Source organism: Onychostoma macrolepis, chromosome 12 (genome assembly GCF_012432095.1).
Source record: "Onychostoma macrolepis isolate SWU-2019 chromosome 12, ASM1243209v1, whole genome shotgun sequence".
NCBI classification, from domain to species: domain Eukaryota; kingdom Metazoa; phylum Chordata; class Actinopteri; order Cypriniformes; family Cyprinidae; genus Onychostoma; species Onychostoma macrolepis.
Window position 1 is genome coordinate 24,035,280 of NC_081166.1, and position 20,706 is coordinate 24,055,985.

The 20,706-nt window shown below is 37.9% G+C and overlaps 1 protein-coding gene across 6 annotated transcripts; it reads right to left on the reverse strand.

Annotated features, from left to right (window-relative positions):
* Positions 1–12: 12 nt before the first annotated feature.
* Positions 13–20,422, reverse strand: sun1a (Sad1 and UNC84 domain containing 1a). 6 transcript variants are annotated; one of them, XM_058794323.1, is made up of 23 exons: positions 20,256–20,422; positions 17,508–17,629; positions 14,386–14,562; positions 12,094–12,293; positions 11,958–11,984; positions 11,662–11,889; positions 11,385–11,489; positions 10,732–10,863; positions 10,194–10,280; positions 9,115–9,195; positions 7,047–7,095; positions 6,514–6,569; positions 6,292–6,425; positions 5,901–6,179; positions 5,491–5,583; positions 5,228–5,301; positions 4,977–5,121; positions 3,826–4,089; positions 3,623–3,707; positions 1,668–1,783; positions 1,397–1,564; positions 1,072–1,164; positions 13–805 (listed from the first exon to the last, which is right to left on the reverse strand). In XM_058794323.1, the coding sequence occupies exons 3-23, from the start codon at positions 14,487–14,489 to the stop codon at positions 674–676; spliced, it is 2,652 nt and encodes an 883-aa protein (XP_058650306.1). In that variant the 5' UTR covers positions 14,490–14,562; positions 17,508–17,629; positions 20,256–20,422; the 3' UTR covers positions 13–673. The 6 variants fall into 6 exon arrangements, with proteins under 6 accessions (XP_058650306.1, XP_058650305.1, XP_058650311.1 ...); XM_058794322.1 differs by lacking the exon at positions 17,508–17,629 and having other exon boundaries at positions 15–805; XM_058794324.1 differs by lacking the exons at positions 10,194–10,280; positions 17,508–17,629 and having other exon boundaries at positions 18–805.
* Positions 20,423–20,706: the final 284 nt, after the last annotated feature.

Here is a 20,706-nt window from a genome sequence, read left to right on the forward strand (position 1 = left end):
GGAGAAACAATTTCTGCACTGCAGAATAATACCCACAATAATAAACATCCAATCCTTCTTTAAAATAATAAAAAAAAAATTAGAATTTTATTTGAAGAGCCAACCTATGAAGACATGGCAATTACAAAATCCTCTGCATAAAGATCATGAAAAGCATTTACAAAAATACACAATCCAATGTCACTTATATCAACTTCAATACACAAAAATAAATAGTGATTTTTCCTCTAGCCATTCTTAAATAGGGCACATATTAGCTAGCAAAAACAAAGGAAAAAAGAAAGCACAAAACTGGGGAACTTTTTACAACATATACATTTAGTCTAAAATATATTCTTCACTGGTTTGTTTGTCAATGCATTTTTTGCTGGTGACAATTCTGCCAAATGGGGTATAATAAATGATAACAAAAGTATACAACAATAACAAAAATAACGAAAAATAAGCATAACCCTGACGACTGACAATAGTGGAAACGGTGTGATGCGTCAGAAGAGTGCAAGTGCTGAATCTGGCCCTCAGGCCTAACAGTACATGTACCAGCATGCAATCCTTTATCAGATGTCCTCAGGTCATCTCAGGCCCAACTGTGTAACTCATGGCACATTATTCTCAAGAGCTCAATTCCTTTTTTCAGTGCATGAGTGACAGACTGTCAGGAGTTCATAAAATCTTAACTGCTTGCAAGTTCTTCATCAACAAGCTTCCCGTGAACCCGGAAACGGTACACACAGGTGTATTCAGGATGACCCCAGTTAGACAGCACTTTCATCTCAATGATCTGAAAACCTCTTGGAACCTCCTCCTTGAGGAAGACAGAGACAGAATGACAAGATTACAAATAAATATTTACTGGTTAGCATGACCCTGTTAGCTACTGCTGGTAGATGGCAATTACACCTTCCATACTGACAAGCCTCCTTTTTAATTTTTTCCCCCTGTATTGACTTTGTTATTTATAACAAAAATTCACAAGAAGCCATCAGTTAGTTACATCTTGATAGTGTGATTAAATGCATTAAACAATAGAAGTCACAATACACAGGAAAACTGTGCTTGTGTGATACTTACAGATACAAAGAAAGTCTGAAGAGCATCTCCATCTTCATCATAAACAAACTGTCCGAGCAACTGCCCCTCTTCTTGCTGCTCATCATCAAGACCCTTTAGTAGAACAGAAAACATTACTGTGACCCCCAAGTTAAATATTAGACACCTGGAAAACCTCGAAATAATCGGGACTTTAAATATTGTGACATCTTTCTGTTATGACATGACATTTTTGCATCATTACTGAAGGATCATGTGACACCGACTTCTGCTCCATGCTACAATTTTTTATTTTCTAGAAATTAAAAAAAAAAAAAAAAATAATAATAATTCCATGTGTACTCACATATACATTGAACTCTTGCGGGGCACTGCTGATTTTCCCGGTGGGTGACAGGGATTTGGGCACATGATCTAGAGAAAAGGCTGTAGGCACAATCTTCATGGACAACCCAATCACCAGATAACCTTGTGATCCTTTAAATGCCCAGCAGTTCCCAGGATGCACATCTGGCTGGAGGGACAAATGAAGAGAAAGGAGAGAAATTACCATTAAAGCAAAGCGACTTTAAAAATAAAATGTACATGAAAAATCAGAATTGTGAAAGTTCTCAAACCTGTATGACTACACGTGGTGACTGGGAGAAGTACCACAGTGGGAGGCCAAACAGACTCAGCAGTGCAGTTTTGGTGTCAAAGGACTCTGAACAGCGTGTGCTTATGATGCTGCCTCCTACAGACACAAAGAAACACATTCAAATTCACCACACTACACCACCCAGGTATCAAATAGCCTGCATGTGAACAGCATGTTTTTCTCCCAAGTCAGATGAAAAACCAGTTCAAACAAACAGCTATTGTAGCAAAGCTATGTTCTGAAAAGTTGCACAGGGTACAAATTGCACCATTGAGAAAGAGAAAGAGGAAAACAAGCAAACAAAACATATGCTCAAGTTACATCAATGAACAAGTCAAGGCCCCAATTTTGGCCCATAAACTACCCTTCTTAAATTCATCTACATGATGATAGAATACACAGTATGTACGGTTTTTGGGGGCTCATCCAATATCCACACACGGTGATGGGTAGTATTACATAATCAGATTCCAAAAATTAAGCACTTGGCAGTTAAATTATATCACTTTAAAAAAAAACTTGTAATCAGACTATAGTTCCTTTTTTTTGTACATAATTACACGATTACATGTTAAAGCTGCAGTTCAAAACTTTTGAGAGGGTGCTTGCTGCAGAGCCATATGGGAGGAGCTGGAGCTCTAGCTCCCCCTCGCTGGAGGTAATGGGTGGATATAGACACCTAACCACACCCTAATCGCTAAACATAACTCCAACCATTAGTTCACACAGAGGTGGAGCTGGACATCCAGAGAGGGGGAGCTGGAGGCCATGTGGCTCTGCAGTGAGCAGTACTTGTAACTTTTGGCACTCTAACAGTTAATAAACAGAACTGTGTACGTCTTGCGGAAGAACATTGTAGCCGGAGCTACTTCTCTCGGTTTGGGTCCATGATGAATCACGCAGGTACTGGGCTACTCTGCAGTGGTTCCACCAGTACCAGTTTGTAATAGTCTGAATATAAAAACTTATAGGTGTACCTTAGTGATTCAGGATAAGCCAAAAACACAGTTTGGAACATGGATTGGGGGGGAGGGTAGATACGTACAGATCGCGTTCCTCTCTGTAAAATAGTGTTCCCCCCCATCGTCAGGCCCTTAGAATCGTCCTAACCTTACCTCCAAATACGGCGCCCCTGGCTTTAACAGTTCAATTTAGGCCTATTGTAAATGTTGGAATTAACAGACTCTATTTCTACAGCTTTCATTAACCTCTGTGGTGTGGCAGGATTTTCTGTCAGCTGCATTTAAATCAGGATCTGAAGTTTCTCACGTGTCAAAACAAACAGCTAAAGGTGTCAGTGATTTCTGCCTCTAGAGGCTGCTCTCACACTGTATAATGACAGCAGACCCTTCTCAGCCGTGCCAGCAACGGATGCAGCACAGAAAACTGTCGGCATGGATTTTTGCAGATAGCCGATAGTTCCAGTAATCAACTATCGGTGCCGATTAATTGGCAAAACCCATCAATGGGTTGACCTCTGGCTTCTAAAACTCAGAAACCCCCTGCAGTTCTTTGACAAACACCAGTTTGGAAAACCTTGACAATGTAATGCACTTCATGTTTATAATAACTAATGGAATGCATTTTCCTTTCTCTTTGTATTTTTATATCAACGTGGTACGAGATTATCTATTTATCTATTTAAATCAATGTGATAAAAAAGATGGGTAAAACAATCTAAAAGAAATTAAAAAGTAGTCTGATTGTATTCCATAAAGTGTGTAATGCAGTGGATTATGTTGCTAACTACAAGTTGTCATGTACTTTGGAATCAGTAATGGACTACAACTTAATAATCTACCCAGCACTGTCCACACATATTGCTAGATGGAATGCATGCAATCACTAATTCGGTGTTTTACATTTCTACAGCTAAACAAACATCTTTAAAAATAACTTAAAAATAGAGCCACAGAGATAAGACTATTACTACACCTCCAGATTCCAATGCATAGTCCACCAGACCGGTGCGGTCTTCTGAATAGAGCTTCATCGCATTGTTGACAATCAACTGTACATGCTGTGGAGGAAAAAACAAAACAAAACAAAAAAAAAAAAACACAAGTAGCATTACATATCTAAATATACAGAGTTACTCATTTCTTGAAATACTCAAAGACAAGTTCTCTACAGCTTACTTCCTCAGAGAGGCCTGCCTCCCCTGTGGCTTGTCGTACAGTTTGGGTGATCGTCTCTTTAGAAGGTGACTTGCCTTCCTCTACCTGAAGAGACAGGTTACCCAGAATTCTGTTCTCCAGAGCACTGAGTGAAGCCTGCAGTTCAGTGGTGCTCACAAAGTGATCAGAGAGCCACTGCAGGAGAGATTCAGGAAGCTCCAGTTCTTCTGCTTTGTCACTGCCATAAAACAGAGACCTGATTTCCTTCTCCACTTGCTCGGATACCTGCAAGAGCAGATCCAGGAGTTATGAGATTTTTTTCAAACAGATGGCCAGGAAAAAAAAAAAAAAACCAACTGGCTTTTGGAATATTCAAGTCCTGCTTAGTAGTCATCTAATCTTAAACATTTATATGTGGATGCAAACATCAGGACTGTTGCCACAGGAGAGTATTTACACATTACAGCTAGTTTTTCATCTGGTGGTACATAAGCATATAAAACAATATTGTCTCTTAGTAATGAAGTTATTAATCAGAGAATGTGCAAACATTTCAATGACTGGAATGTTACCATTTCTTTTTGTTTTGTTTTGAAATAATACTTGAGCTATAGCAACCAGTGTGATGCAAGACAAAAAAACGATCAATATTTATAAGAAATGTTATTTGATTAGTAGTATATGAAATAAGCATATGAGAATAAGTATCAACCCAATTAAAATCAAAGAAATTTAACACCGAAATGCTTAAAAGCAAGTCCAAATTTATGAAACCTACATATTCCTTTAACAAAAATTATTACTCTAGAATGTTAATTTAAATTAATTTTTTTCTAGTCATATGCTACAGCTTAAAGAGCAAAAGTTCAGATAAATTGTTTTATAAAATTTACATTAATCATGTGCTAAGCCACAATTAAGGGGTTAAAAATTCACACAAGGGGTTAGAATTGACCTGAACAAAAAAAAAAAAAAAATAGAATTATGCATTGTAATAATCTTGCCACATTTTCAAAGTTTTTAGAATTCTATATTTTTAAGAAATTGATTTCTTCCAGGTTCAAAATTATCAAAATGTTTTATAAGGGCTAGATAAGGATGTTAAAATGCCAGATATGAAAATTAGACACTGTGAATCTACAGATGAACTGAAATGGCAACAGAGCACTTACTGAGACTGAAAGGGAGTCCAGCTGTTCACACTTTTCTCTGCATCCCATCAGCCCCTGCACATCATCTCTGATGCGCTCCAAAGTCTCCTCTAGCCGCCTCACCTCTGCCAGCAAATCCTCACTGGAGCTGCTCTCAGCATCCTCACTGAAGAGGAACACACATGCATTACTACACCAGTTTACATGAAGTACCTTGAATATTACTTTAATGGTTGAGACACTGTTGACCGTTTAAACCATATGATAATGACCTGTGAAGATCAGGGGAGGGCGCCTCAGCCTCAGGAATCTTTCTAAAAGCAGGCTCTTGTTTTCTCTGCAACTCCTAAATTAAACAAGTCAATCATACAGCTGAAATTGCACAGATTACTGAATCAGAAGTCATATCACATTCAAAAATCATGTGAACTCTAGCCCAAAGATAACTCACTAAACAATGGTTTAGAGCCTACATAAACAAAATCCTGCATGCTGATAAAGCAATTTTGCATGTTCCTCGTATAATTTGTCACACCTCAGTTTTGCGCGCCAACGTCTGAAGGAGAGCCTCAGCTTCAGCGAGTCGAGTGTTCTCTGACTGACGCTCTTCTGCATGCTTTTCCTGATGCTGCAGAAAGAGACAGAATTGAAGATTGTTCGTCAAGATTACACAATATAAAACTGACAATAAACATGTTTTGTATCGTTCCCAGTTTAACAGACAACCTGAGCCCCCAATATTCTTTGGTCTGCATTTTAAATGTTAATCTCAATTTGTCTCAGTGACTCGTGTTTGCATGTTCATTTCAACACATACAGAATATCTGCCTTAAATGACGAGCATTTACTAATTAACTACTAGGGATAAAGTAAAATCAAGACCATTAAAATATTCCATTATAATGGCTTAGATATTTAGTGACAGACATTATGTGATGTTATCACCTGCTGCGTGTACTTGGCCTCTTTCTGCACCTCGCCTTTCAGCAGGCTGAATCGCTCCTCCAGCAGGTCTCCAATCCACTTTCCCAGACTCTCTCTGTCTGTGAGTCTCTCTGTGTGGAGCTCTGAGCGCAGTGTGTTATACAGACTGAGCACTTCAGTGTGCTGCTCCTCCTGCCGGAGCAAACCCCCAGTTACTCGATCCCACAGCTGAGACAAGTTGTCCTCTAAACGCATCAACCTCTCCACCTCTACTGATGACAACGACAGAACTGAGGGCCTCTGTGAAGAGCGGGACATAACAGACAGTCAAATTAATATTTTGGTATCAGTAGAAAGAAAGCCAATTCAGCAAGTAACAATACACTAGTAAAATCCTAAAGGTAAATTCAACCTGAGTGTGTGTGTCAGGGGGAGTTTGTCTCTCCTCTGAGTCGCCCATGGAGGTGGATTGAGGGGTGACATAGGAGGCGTCTCTCCACACCATCACATTAGCAAACAGTCCGGACGGCCCCCAGTAGCACAAAGCTTTCAGGAAGAGCACAGAAGAAACGCATGAGGATGCAGGATCTCTTTTCCATTTAGACCAATAATCACTCATGAACAGCAAGCTCACCAAGAAACAGAAGGAAAGGTACAAGAAATAGGACTTTCGAGAGCATAGGGAGACACCTGGAAGAGAGGATGAGGACAGGTTAAATTTTGCATGTGACAGGCCAAAACACTGCTAGTGTGTTAAAGTATGTCTATTTAATAATTTAATGTGTCAGTTCCATTCAAAGCAATAGTAAGTGATTCTCAAAACCATCAAATGAGATCGGGTACACGCCAGAAGAACAGATCAGATTTACATAATGGTCAATTTGCAGTAAGTGAGAGTAAACAATTAACAGAAAACGTCAATGATAATACGATTTCGTCTAAAATAAAAACTAGTCAGTTATCAGAGTCTGATGCAAGTTTTCTTAAATTTAATTAGTAGTCATTTAAATCAAAGTTGAGAAACACAGGGTAAGATGGTGAAGATTTCAGTTGAAATTACTTCAAAGTTAACAATGAATCAAGTGTTAAATAACATTTATATAACCACACTGGATGTGCATTAGACACCGATAGGTACAGAAAAAATTGGAAAATAGCAAAACTCACTTTGCAAAGAAATCAACAAGCCACAAGAAGCTTCCTGAGGTCGTCTTCCCTGGAAACATATAGATTAAAGCATGAGTAAAAAAAAAAAAAAAAAAAACTGGCGTTGATTAACTCATACTAATCATAGCACAGAGCAGGGTTAGGGTGTACAGCGAGGGGTCACACATACAAGAGATTTGCAAAAAGCTGAGCAATTGCACATTTTTCATCCTGAAAATAGCAAAAACATACAGTAGGGTGTAGAGGTCATGACTACTAGTGAAAACTCTTCCATTCAACACTTACAAAAATAAATAAATAAATAAATAAATATGGTCTGAGTGAAAAGGTGATAATTTATTTAATGAACTCCACATTTCTGTTATTTTGTATGCCCAGCCTTTGCTTTAAAAGGGCTCATGTTATCAAATTCAGGAATCAAAGTTTCCTTGACCTTTTGAGAAGAGTTGCACTATGCAAATAAACTACTAAAATGCCTTCTGAAATCGAGGCTGGAATAAAGGGATGGAGGAGTTTAAAACTCCTTTGGAGATGAAAGCATCAATGCAGTATTTCTCATTTCACATGCAAAGAGGAGGTTTACATAAATGTCTTAGAAGTAAACAGGCCCTTTCTTCAGTCATGCCATCTAAGGATCAGACAGAGGGTGGCATGATGCGAGGGAAAAAAAAAAAAGTGTTATAAAAACCATGTTAAAAAACAACTTGTGCTTCAATGGAAGAAAATCTGACAACATTCTGGACAAGAAAAAACAAAACACTCTAGGTCAATGTCACTAATTTGCTTACATTTGATTACGGACTTCACTAGTGCAGCATATGGAATATCTCTTCATATAACTTCAGTGTTTTAATGGTTTAAAATTTTCAGTATGCAGTGGGTGCTCTTTTGAAATCTCAGGACCCCATTGTAACTGTAAACAAGAGCTCTAACAGGACTATTGCCTGAATGTACTGAATAAATAGGATGCATGACAAGAAAAGATGCCTATAAGTAGTTATAACTACACAAGAAAAGGAAAGAGATTCCCAAATGGAAGCAGAGCATCAGAGCCACAGAAAACTGAACAAAGAGAAAAGCCATGCAAAGTTGTCTGAAAGCTCTTCACAGAAACAAACCCATACCTGCTGGGGAGAAAACTGCCCTGACCACAACCTGAAAACCACCAATGCAGGGAAGGAGCTCACCGCAGCATTAACTGGTTTGTCAACTATTCCCAAACCATAAGGGTAAGAAATATAATTATATAACCTGTAGAGACTATGAGGGACCATAAGGTCCCTAAAGGCTTCTCTTCCTGGGATGAACGAGTGTCTGTTGCAAAATTATGCTTCCTTTTGCAGTCATCACCTGTCAGAATCAGTGTACGGTTGAAAACGATGTGTAAAACGGTGTTAAAGTTCTACTCCTTCAGCATTTGTTATGCTTTTAATCTTGTCATGATAGCCACCACCAACATAGACATTTTTAAACAGATGCTGTATGCAGAAGTGTGCAAACACTGAGCCTGTACTTTGTCTACTAGAGCAAACATTAATCATTCTGCTATTATTCATCAGGATATGCAACTACAATACCAAGTGACTCTACCCAAGCAGCTTCCTTCTAATGGTTGCACTCAAACTAGTCAGTCAGTTTTTTTTAGACAGCCGTTTAATTTGTATTTAAATCTACACTGATATGTACCCTGCGGTGAATCCCTAACACTGTCCAATAAATCAATTAGCAATCATAACTTGATTGAAACCACATAAGTGGCAGACAGTGGCATAAAAATAGCACTGCTCATGCGAAATGCATTGGCAATTTGATGCATTGATTACAATTATGATTTGTGTTTACAAATGCATTCTCAATGGAAATATGCAATACTACCTTTAACCAAAAGCAGCATGATTAACTGGCACAATTAAAACTGTAACTGACCAAAATTGTATTCTTTTCATCATTTACTCACCCACGTCGTTCCAGCCCTGTGTGCCTTGTTCCGTACAGTACAGAACTTTAAATATGAACACCTAATGATTTGAAGTGGAAAAATATCTGAAAGTGAAGTATGTGTACTTACACAGTACACCGCTGATCTTCGGTCGTTCCTTTTGCAGCACTACCTCTTTAACACTCATACTGCTGTAGTATTTCTCATTACCTATAATGAAAAACAGAACAAACAAACAAACAAACATCAGATAAAGCCAAGAGTCCTTCGCAATTCTGTACCAGTCTTCTTCATTCCTCCAATCCCAGCTCTGCATAGACCGACTCCAACAAGAGAGATTTGCATGTAACCAAGGCAGTGCTCATGGTGGACAGGTGCATTTGTTTATGCACAGTGTAATCATGCTTCGAAGAAACATCTGGAAGGGGAAAAAAGTCGTAAGTTATAGTGGCTGTAGGAGGTCAAACACCATGGAAGAGACTAAAGTGGCCGGTAAAAAAAAAAAAGAAAAAGGTGAGGTTGAGAAGGGTTCATTTGAAATGACTGATCGGGTGTAATGGGATAGCCAAAGAGGAGTTACATTTGCCAGTCCTGAGACAGACTTCCACTAAGGGACTAAATTTACAAAAGACAAAGAAGAGACAGGTGCTCAAAGGCAAGACCTAAAGAGAAAATAAATAAATAAAAAATAGAAAAAGTGATTGTCACACGGGGTGCTCAACCAGAAACAGATCTGCAGATAAAGCAAGAGAGTTTCAATATTTTTTTTTTAACTGGGTAAAGTAAAAAAACTTTACTTAACTAAAGTTACTATAAAATTAACTATATTTACCATCGAAATAGACATGCCGTGGAAAACAAGTAGTTTTAATCATGTGATGTCTGTCAATTCATTGGTGTTAAATGTACTTGGATTATGCACACAAATCAGTTTCAGGCCCACTTTGTATCCTATTCATGGACAGTGCTGTATATATTTTGCTTACCAAGTACAGAGGAAGAATGATGGTCATTTTTACGAATGGTCATTTTAGTATCAGTGTGAACACTTGTTCATATGGTGCCATAAAATAATAAAATGGGCTCCGCGGGGTTTTGGAAGTTGCATTCAATTCCACAAGTGACAGAAGATGCACTTCACCTTTAGGGTGACTTTAACATTATACTTCTTAATATAAGACCACTGTGATAAAAACCCACTTACTAACCTGGTTTACGAACAGTTATATCCGTTATTGCAACTTCACTTTCAAGACGACTGAATGCTGGCAAACCAGATATCTTTTGTATGATGCCTGCAAGGACACCAGAAAGGGGCTGTTTACATCAGGGCTCCTTAACTACATTTGTTTTGAAGGCTAGATTATTCAACTGGAAATTTGAAGGAGGCCAAATATTTATTAAATCGTTTTCTAGTCTCAAATGAGCCCCAGTCCAGCAACTCACAATTTCTGTAACAACTATTTGCTGCGAAAAAGTGTGTCTGTCACCAAATCAAGAGCCTAGTTAAGAAATATCTGACATTTCTATAAAACCTACAACAAAATGGTTTCAAAATTCCTTAAATTAATGATTTTCCTCTTGAAATGACTTGGAGTGAGACATCATGAGCGTGACCATGAGCCTAACGAGTTCTTTAAGAATAAGCAATTGCCTGTTTCTGGCTGTTTGTACAGTGTGAACAATAGTTTGGTTAATAAGTGGACATAATATCCAGGCACCAGAGGGTCTGAGAGAGAGCGATACCTCCGTTAGCACAGCCATTGGTTGCTCTCTTCTGCAGCACAGACTGCAATGTCTTCCTCAGCACAGCGGCTGTAGAGCGAGCAATTCCCTTACACACTCGCACACACCACTGCAACACTGATAACAGCAGGCCTGGAGAGACATGGACTGATTTTAAATCAAAACATAAGATCTGATGATCAAAGATATCTGGAAGTGATAAGAGTGGTCAGGAAAGACTGTGAACAGAGACAGAGTGGGTGACGGTGGTTGTGGAGAACATCTTTACCCAGCAGGCTGCTTTGCATTCATGCAGTGTGCAGATCTGTACATGTTAAGTCCTAAAATCCAAGTCCATCCAAACAATTATCCTGTCTGTCTGTCTATATATATATACACTTTTAAAGCTGCAGAGATTAGATTAGGAGTTTCCCCATCCTTGATATCTAGTGTGTAAAATGCCTCTTTTAAAAAAAATAAAATAAAAAAAAAAAGACTATGGAAAAGGTTTCCAATATGACACTGTAATCGAGAACTTAATCTGAACATGGGCTAGTTTCATACTCTGACAGTGACAACATGTTGAAAAGACAGACACCCAAACAGCCATAAACCATCTAGTGAGGAACCCCACAGCCTGGAGAGGTGAACGACAGACTAACCAAGGCTGATACCTTTGAGCAGAGCCATCTGCATCAGTAGTGTGCATATGTACACCACAAATGAAGCAATTCTCTTTCCGTTATGCAGGCACGTCTCAGACAACATCCTCAGCACACCTGCAGACACAATGAAGTCACTTTCCCAGCACTTTCCCTTCAACAATACTCAGCATCCAAAAGAACTGAAGGACTCAGTGCCCATTTCTGAAGACCAGGGGAAACCTGACCACATCATGTAAGGTGTTTGACATTAACAGTAGCTTTATAGTGCATTATCAAACTGTCTCACCTGGCTTGTATTTGCGATTCTTGTCCCTGCAGTACAACGTAGTGTTTGGAAAGGAGGCTGTGCTGGGTGTCTCTGTAAAAGACGCCTGATGCCCAGTAGCATCATGAAGGGAACTGTTGTTCTTGGATGGAGAGGCGTTGGAGGAGTCTTTGCAGATGAAACCATTCTGTGCTGTAGAGGTCTGTGTTTTAGCCTCCACTGTGCTGTGGTGTGCAATGATTGTCTGTTCTGAAATAAAAATCCAATAAAAGTAAATACAGCCCAAAAATTAAAATAAAAAAAACACCACAACTTACCCTTAATATCACAGTCTTCATCCAAACCTAATGTAAAAAAAAAAAAAAAAAATACAATCAATGCTTCAGTTGTCCACCAATCTCAGTTTATTTTAACTCGGAGTATCATATCATGGCGATCATGAAAGTCACTGACCCCAAAAGCTGTCGACTAGGGTGTGTTCCTGTATGGAGGACTCCTCTAAGAAAGAGGACAGCAGAGAGGCATTGCTGGGAGCACAGCTGTTCAGTGTGCTGTTATGGGCCTGCAGGACTGACGTTGAGGCAGACCTCGGGGTTTGAACAATCTGTGGGGTCCCTGAAACAGAGTGATGAGCTCTTCTGCTCTTCAGTGTCCTGCAAGACAAAGAGACAGAATAAGACAGGGCTCCAGACTCATTCTTCCCACTGGTCGCTCTTTTGCGAGTAACTTTTGTGTGTAATATTTTTATTATTATTATTTATTTTGGTTTTATTTTTTTGCGCTACATTTAATTAATCAGTGCATGCTGATGAACCTTCATCAGTTTATAGTTATATGAAAACGAAAGTGGTTAACACTGAACCCGTTCTTTTTCATCAGTAGTAGGCTATTATTTGGGATTTGAATTTTGTGAACGGGAGTTCCTCTTTTGCTATCTTATAAGCCAGGCTTCAGGTGCTTTCACTTTCGATTTGCAATCTTGTCATCATGTTTTACAAGAAAAGACAATTGTCTGTTTTGCTTACATCTATACACCTTTCACTTTTTAAGACTAAAACAAGAGACGGATTCATTGTTATTCTTAATTAAAAAGAACAATAAAATGGTAAGATACAATGACAAACTAGCTTACAAAACATTTAACCAAAACGAATAAGATGAGGCATGGCATACACCACATGCTGTATTATATAGCCTACCGACTAATAAGTCACAGAACGTTTAGCAAACACTGAGGAATCAAAAAATAAATAAACGAGAGCCTCAGCATAATGTGAGGTAAACAGCAAAGATAAGCTTTTCAAAATTAAAACAAGAGAAAAGTAAAACTAAACTTGCTGTCGGTGACAGTGCTTGCATGTTTTTTTTTCCCACAAGAACACCAAGATGTTCACCTTCTCTGGTCTGGTAAGAAGTGGTCTTTTACGTTACTTTAGCTTAAACCATCTATTGTTTCCTCAATATTAGTGTCATTTTTTGCTGCGTGCCCCTTTGCGCTCCTGCTGAAGCAGCGAGTATAAACCAGGCTCTACACAAAGTGCTGCGCAGTTCAAATGAGTAGAGCGGTTTCGTTGTGCTTTCAGCTTTGTTTGCCATTTCATGGCCGCAGTCTGGAGCCCTGATAAGAGAAGGGAGGACGAAAAACAGAACCAAAATATTGCTCGCTTTATTTTCCTGATGCCTCCTTCCATTTAGCTAATATTGTTAATGCATTGAAGCTAGATTTTTTTAAAGCAAGTGACAAAGCTGAAATACACTACACAACTTTTCCCAATCTTGAACACAATTGAATAAATAAAAAATAAATAAAAAAACAATTGTGGGTAACCAAACATCTGTTGGTCCACACTGACTTCCATAGTGTTTTTTTCCATACTATAGAAATCAATGGGGACCAGAAACTGGTTACATTCGTCAGCATATCTGCGGTGTTCAGCAAAAAGAAACTCACAGTTTTGAAACAACTTGAGGGTGAGTAAATGACAAGATTCATTTTCAAGTGAATGATCCCTTTAAAGGCGTCCTATTATTCTTTCAACTGTGTAACGATGCTTTTTGAGTGTAAAAATGGTCTGCAAGGTTACAAAGCTCAAAGCCCAGTCCAAAGAGAGATATTCTCTTTAACAGAAAACACTTCAAAAACTACAACAAATGGCCAAATTGACACCACTGTTAATATTTAAAGCTGAGCAGACGAAACTTGTGGTTACAGTTGTAGATTAAACTTGCGGTTCACCAATCACAACATACTGGGCAATGAGAGAAGATTTCATTTTCTGGAAGGAGGGGCCTTATTGAAACAGGAACTAAACAGGTAACCTGAGACAGACTGGGAAGAGAGATGTTGCATAATGTAAAAATGCAATTTTGGAATTCTTGTAGACTCCAAAAACCAAATCTAGACTTTGTAAAAAAGACATAACGGGACCCCTTTAATAATGTCAGCAAGAGGACCTCTAGTGGACACAAAGTAGCTGCATCTGTATGTGGCTAATTCTCCAACTGCATTATATTTCAGTTACTTGGCCACTGGAATCATAAAAGAAAAGTAATTTAAATTGTGACTTTTCTTTGTGTCTTCTACACTTTTAGTTAAATCATTTATTTTGTGTTACTTAACGCCAACATTAAAGGTCAAACTAAAATTCCTGAAAAGAAAATGCATTTTGCATCATATGGCACTAATTCTCATATAATTTTTGCTAAATAACCCCCTGCTGATTTTCATGGACAAACTGCACTCACTGGTCACGGCTGAAGACGACACTGTGGTGAAGAGACGAGTCAAGTAGACTGTCGTCTCCATAGTGACTTGTGTTGGTGTGCAGACGGAGACTGCGTCTGGACATCCTGGGTGACTCGTAGACGGGCCCAATCCTGAGCTCCCTCTCAAAGTCTTGTGCTGAAGAGGAGTAGCTGGAACTGATAGGAGACAGACCAAAAAAAAAAAAAAAAAAAAAAAAAACACTAATTAAGACTAATTAGGATCAGCTACCATAGAAGAGATTAACAATTAAACCAAAGGACTGTTGAACGCTTGGCTGACTATGTAAACACACAGCTATGCAGTTGCAGGTCTGTCAACTTCATTAGTTACATATGACTTCAGCTAATTATTTCAAACATCCATTTACACCCTACAACAGTAAGAGACACCAGAACTTGCACTTTCACTCCTCTTAAAAGCCCAATTTCACGTGCAAATCAGTAAAATCATAACGTGACTTTTGCAAATGGGAAATGCTCAGGAGGCTTTCTGTGAATCTGCTCAGAGACTGAACAGAACACGGACATATAAAGTAAATTTTTAGCTTAAGGTGTGCGCCTAAACGGTCAAATACACACAAAAGTGTCTCAAAATGTGGTGCTTGGTGATTATTCACGTAAACCCTCGACGGTTATGTAATAAAGGAACCTAAACAGTTAAGAATAAAAATGTGTGCAACAGTAAATAGGACCCGTGCAGCTCTTAAAGTGACAGCAGGGCTATATTCCTGCTGCTGACTGTGTGCTCAATATTAATTAAAAGACAATCACTCACTGTTCTTGACAGAAAGACTTTTGTAGCTTTAGTAAGAAACAAATTAAGTTTAATTCTTAAAGTGAAGACTACACCATTTTATTTTTACATTAGATTCCATTTCTGTAGTAGGTTGTTAACTTTAGACTTGCATTAGAGAAAAAACTGTTTGTTTCACTTGTGTCTTTTGTTCTACTGTATTGGTCTTTTGCTTTTTTATTACTGAGAGTTTAATTATTTTCAATAATTAAGGACTTTCTCACTAATATTAGTTATCCTAGTATACTGCTGTGGTATTGAGAATTGTGACATTTCGTTGGTCTCAAATGTAGACGTCATAGCAACCTTATTTGCAGAAAATATATAGGCCTAGGCCTATTTGATTTATATAATTGCTGTCTTTAAATAAATCATGATGAGTGGGCCATATAACCAAAACTTTATATGAATGTTAAATAATCGTGATTACAATATTGATCAAAATAACTGATTATGATTTGTCAATCAAGCAGCCCTACAACCATTCAAAAAAAAAAAAAAAAAAAAAAAAAGCACGTCATGTGCCCATAAACTGTCCAAGAACCATAAAAGTGATTTTATTTAAATATCTTTCAAACTTCAACTAAGTATTTTATGTGAAAAGGGTGCATTACTATAAACTGAATACATTTTTAAAGTCAGACCCTGGTTTAAAAACCCCTGCACTATAGGCTTTGTGTAGCTTTGGAAACAGACAAGGGAGAACATCGGGTAAACACTTCATCAGCCAACACTTTAATCTTTAAAACAGCCAAAAAAAAAAAAAAAAAAAAGTCCTGGTAGATCACATTTAGGGGCTCGTAGAACCACTAGTATTAATAACAAGAATATATTGATTTTTGCCTTAGAATGGGCCTCCATGGGGCAGACACAAATAAATAAATAAAACCTTCACTAAGCAGAGACCAAGTGGACAAATGGAGAACTTGGTACACATTAAACCTCCACAACACAGAAAACAAACTCCAATCCCAAACACTCAACCCACAAAAAAAAAAAAAGTAAATAAATAAAAAGATTAAAAAAAAAGACGGGTCTGGTCATTTTCCACTAACTGTGCCCAGCCACCATTTCTAACCGTGCCCAGCCACCATTTCTAAACTCAAGCCAATGGTTCAAGGACAGTAACAACTGCCATCTCTCTAGGAACAATCCCCGCATTCACATCTATGAACTTTGGAGCTGTTCTGCTTGCTTGAGGTCTGACAGTGTGACAAAGGCCATTCAGACAGCAGCTGCTGAGCAGAACACATGCTAAACAGTAACCTGACAACGTATAATTAATGTCAGCTTACCGCTGTTAAAGTTCCAGCCTTAAATCGATACCAAGAACAGCACTAGCATTAAAGCTAAGGCTTCCTGCAATACACTTAAACACAGAAAAAAAACAAACAGGTGTAATACACACAGCACCGTCCAGCCCCAGCTCTCCAGATCCCATGTGTCGTCACTGGTCATCCCATGGAACAATCACATTACTGCACACTCATGCACCCACAGGCACAAGGAGCTCTGGAGGGATCAAGCGAATTAAGAAGGCTTGCTCTACTTCCTGTGCACAGCTCCTGTATACGTGACATGTGAGCCACTAAATGTTCCCTGTCCCTCCCTCATTATCCTCAGGATCGATGTTGCCATCTATCCATTTTAAAGGCACTTCACTGTACTTTGAACATGAATTGCATGTGTAAAAGTGCTAAAAAAGTAGAGGAAATTGATGTTCATGTTTCAAATTCATGTTTTGTGTTAGTTAATGGATCCATTTTTATGCCTCATTTATACTACAAATACTTGAATTTCCGAATGTTTATTGCAGAATCTTCTGAATTAAGCTTTTTGGTTCGGCACAAATTGTGATAATCTTGACAAGTTGGCAAGAATGCTTTGAAAATTCTTAATTTCTTGAAAATTATCTCTGAATGTGCGAGACAGACAATTCATTAGCCTATATCTAGAAGAATATCAAAGTGCGCTAACAGTAAAACTATTTGCACTGCATATCAGTGTGTTAATACAAAATTAAATGATAAACACTTTGCAATATCAAGCAGCATAACAGACTTTTAAAAAAATTTTTTACACAAGTAACAGCGGTTTATAATCCCATTTAGTAAGACTTAAATTATAGCTGTAATTTCCAGATATTACTTTAAAAATAGCTTTTAATTTGTAAAAATAAAATGTTATAAATAGAATTTTAGTGATGTCATATCATGTATAAAATTTTTCATGAACAAGTCAAATCATCTGTGGTGGCATTTGACCACTAGCTAGAATCAAGCTGTCTATGGCACTTTCTCTTACGTACCATCTCTGTCTTTACTGATTGCTCCTTCCAAATCAAAGAGTCAGGATTATATGGGTCAGTCCTAAAGTACTGGTCATTCTGTCCAGCTGGTGTACATGGCAACATCTTTTCACGCAAACATACTGCAACCAATGGAGCAGAAAAATGGCAGTCAGTGAGTGATCACCAATGTTCATTCTTCTTGACCTGTCTGGAGCCAAATTTGCAGTGACAAATGGGTGGAAACCAATTCAGTCTTACACAAAGAACCGCTCATTCTGTTTGAGGGTTCTGGCAAGATCCCACAGGACCATGGAGAATTAAAAAACAAACAAAGCTTTTTTTTTTTTACCCCCAATGTTTTTTTCAGTTGGAGTGAATTAGAAGTTGGTGACTTTTTTTTTTTTTTGGACATACAATCTGGGGGAAGAAAAGGACTTCATGTGATGTCAGAAAACTCATATCTTAGCAGTTGGGACCGATGAGCCCGGTCTCATGAAAATGCATATAAATAGTACGCCAAATAAAAACGAAAACTCATGGTATTGATACGAAAAAAAAAGTGGACTTTGGCATATGCATACACACACACACATATACATATGATACGAATGTCTGTGGCGTGCATGATGCGCATCCACCCCACAATCCTAATCCTACCCATCGCGTAGCATATACATGCCAAAGCCCATTTTTGCCTATCAATACCACAAGTTTTTATTTGGCATACTATTTATACGCACTTTCATGAGATCGGGTTGGACTGATACATATTGGGTAAAACCTATAGAGAAATGAATGCAAGTCTGACTAATATATACATACATATACACACACGTTTGTTTTAGTGGTTTATGGGGACTCTCCATAGGCGTAATGGTTTTTATACTGTACTTACTGTATGTGCTATTGCCCTACACCAACCCTACACCTACCCCTTACAGGAGACTGTCTGCATTTTTAGATTAAAAAAAAAAAAAAAAACACCATTTAGTATGTTTAAGCCTTTTGTTTTACGGGGACATGGGCAGTGTCCTCAAACCACCTTCAAATTGTAATACCCCTGCCATACCCATGTTATTAATATTTTCTTCATTTCAACTTTTTAGAAGTGCATAGAAGAGATGTATATATAAAGATAATATAAAAAAAAAAAAAAAAAAGAAGAGATGTATATAGAAGTCAACATTTTTAGAAAAACAGATTATTTTTTTAAAGAATTGATGCTCCAAGAGGAAGTCCAAGAGGATTTCAGAGCATCCTTGCAAACCAAGAGGCCATTAATTCACTGCTGGCATATCCTTTTTTCCCCCCCGCATGACACATGAGCAAAATAAGAGAAAAGTGGCCTTTGCATACCCTTTTGCCAAGGAGGTGGGGAAATTTCAACAACCATAATTTCACGGGGAAGGACAAAAGCCCCGGAGCTGTAAAAGGGTGACATTGTGGGTCATGCAGCGGACTTCTGCTGACAAATAACAGGTAGATCTGGGTGTAGGACAGGAAGCATGGAGAAAGAGTTCACACTGTTCATCTACATATACTGACATTGTAACAACACAAATCTGGTTGAGAAATAAGCAAACTTGTCCCTTGTGTGATGCAATAGATTTGACAGGAGGACACTTTCACATGTTCTTCTTGGAACAACAGTCATCATCATCATCATCATCATCTCACACCAAGATAACAGTAAATGTTGGACTCATGCATCAAACTATAGATGACAATGTACTAAATAATGCAGTCTCAAAACCCAAACAGAATATAAAATGATTATAATCTGTTCTTATATTCTAATTTTAAATATAAAACTAGATAATGAAAAACTCAGTCCAAATAACTACCAAGGAAAACAATACCCTTCAAATGACAGTGCTACATAAATACTGATCTAACATCAAAAGGAGTATTATTCTAGTAGTTAAGTAATTGCACTGAAACAAAAACAAAAACAAAAAAAAGACAAACCTATCCAATCGTCTAATTTTAATAATACCTGCAAAGACCATGAAAAATACGCTCAATTACTCATATCCCCGGTGTTGTTAGCATGAACAAACAATACAGCAGTCAGCATGGTTAGCTTTTGTGTGGAGAGGTGTGTATCTCTCACAAACTCACTATCAGTGGCTGTGAGATAGCAATAAGCATACGGTTTGCACATAACGCAGTGTGGATACATTTTACATATACTAATAAGAGAAATGGTACATAACCATGATAACCAATGTACACAAAGCAACTGTGCAGTCAATCGACTATTAGTGTTTTAAATGATCGCCTAAGCAGGTTTCATGATAACGCGCGGAATGCAGCGTCTTCGCTTTATAGAAGAAATACACGAGACTCACTCAAACGGGTCTGGTGCCCACCACCCTCAAAATATCAGCCTTCAACACACGACACAGCACCAGAATCACCGTTAAATCATTATAATCCATAAGTGGCCATGTCTCATCATCGCATCATCCAGAGAAAACAGCTGAATGAACCAATGAGGAAGAGCATCGGCCTACCGCCGCGAAATACAAACACTGATATGATATCTACAGCTTACAGACAATATATCACTCAACACTAAATGTACTAAGACACAGCATTTCACAAACTGATATTCTAAAGCCTCATGTTACTAAGTTAAATGAAATACAATTAAACCCCATAATAAGCGCAATAAGAAGAAACGTCCAAGTAAATACTGACTCAAAGCACCTGTCGCAATTGACTAGCAAGTCAGCAGTACAAGCAGAAGATAAAGTAACTTACCTGAGCTTAAACGTCGCGGTTTTACACTAAAAATCAAATACAAAGAAATGAACTGCAGTTCAGTAATGAAGATTTGTGCGTTAGTTTGCGTTCGCTTCACAGTACAATATTATTCAGCAGCGCTAACGGTGTTGAGCAGTTTCTTTAATCACGCCTCAGGTGGCTATTTAAATATCACGTCACGCTCTTGAGCTTGAGAAACGACGTCATATCCGCCAAGTTCTACCTCATTATAAATTAAATTATAATAATTTATAAATATTAAAAACGCAATTATTACCTTGTTTTTCGCTTTGACAGAGCGTCAGTGTTATTTTTTAATAATAATTAGTTTATTGTAATATATGTAATGATAGACATTTTTTTAAAAATTGATTTTATTTTTGACAGTTTTATTTACAACTTTGAAAAATCATTTTTAAAGTGTATTAAAGACAATTAAAACGTTCTT

Coding starts and splice junctions, on each gene's coding strand:
- sun1a (XM_058794323.1), bottom strand. CDS start 14,489: ATGTCCAGACGCAGTCTCCGTCTGCACACCAACACAAGTCACTATGGA. Junction 7,096..9,114: donor GAAGATCAGCGGTGTACTGT/GTAAGTACACAT, acceptor ATATGTTTCCAG/GGAAGACGACCTCAGGAAGC. Junction 6,426..6,513: donor ACCTTTCCTTCTGTTTCTTG/GTGAGCTTGCTG, acceptor TCTTCCTGAAAG/CTTTGTGCTACTGGGGGCCG.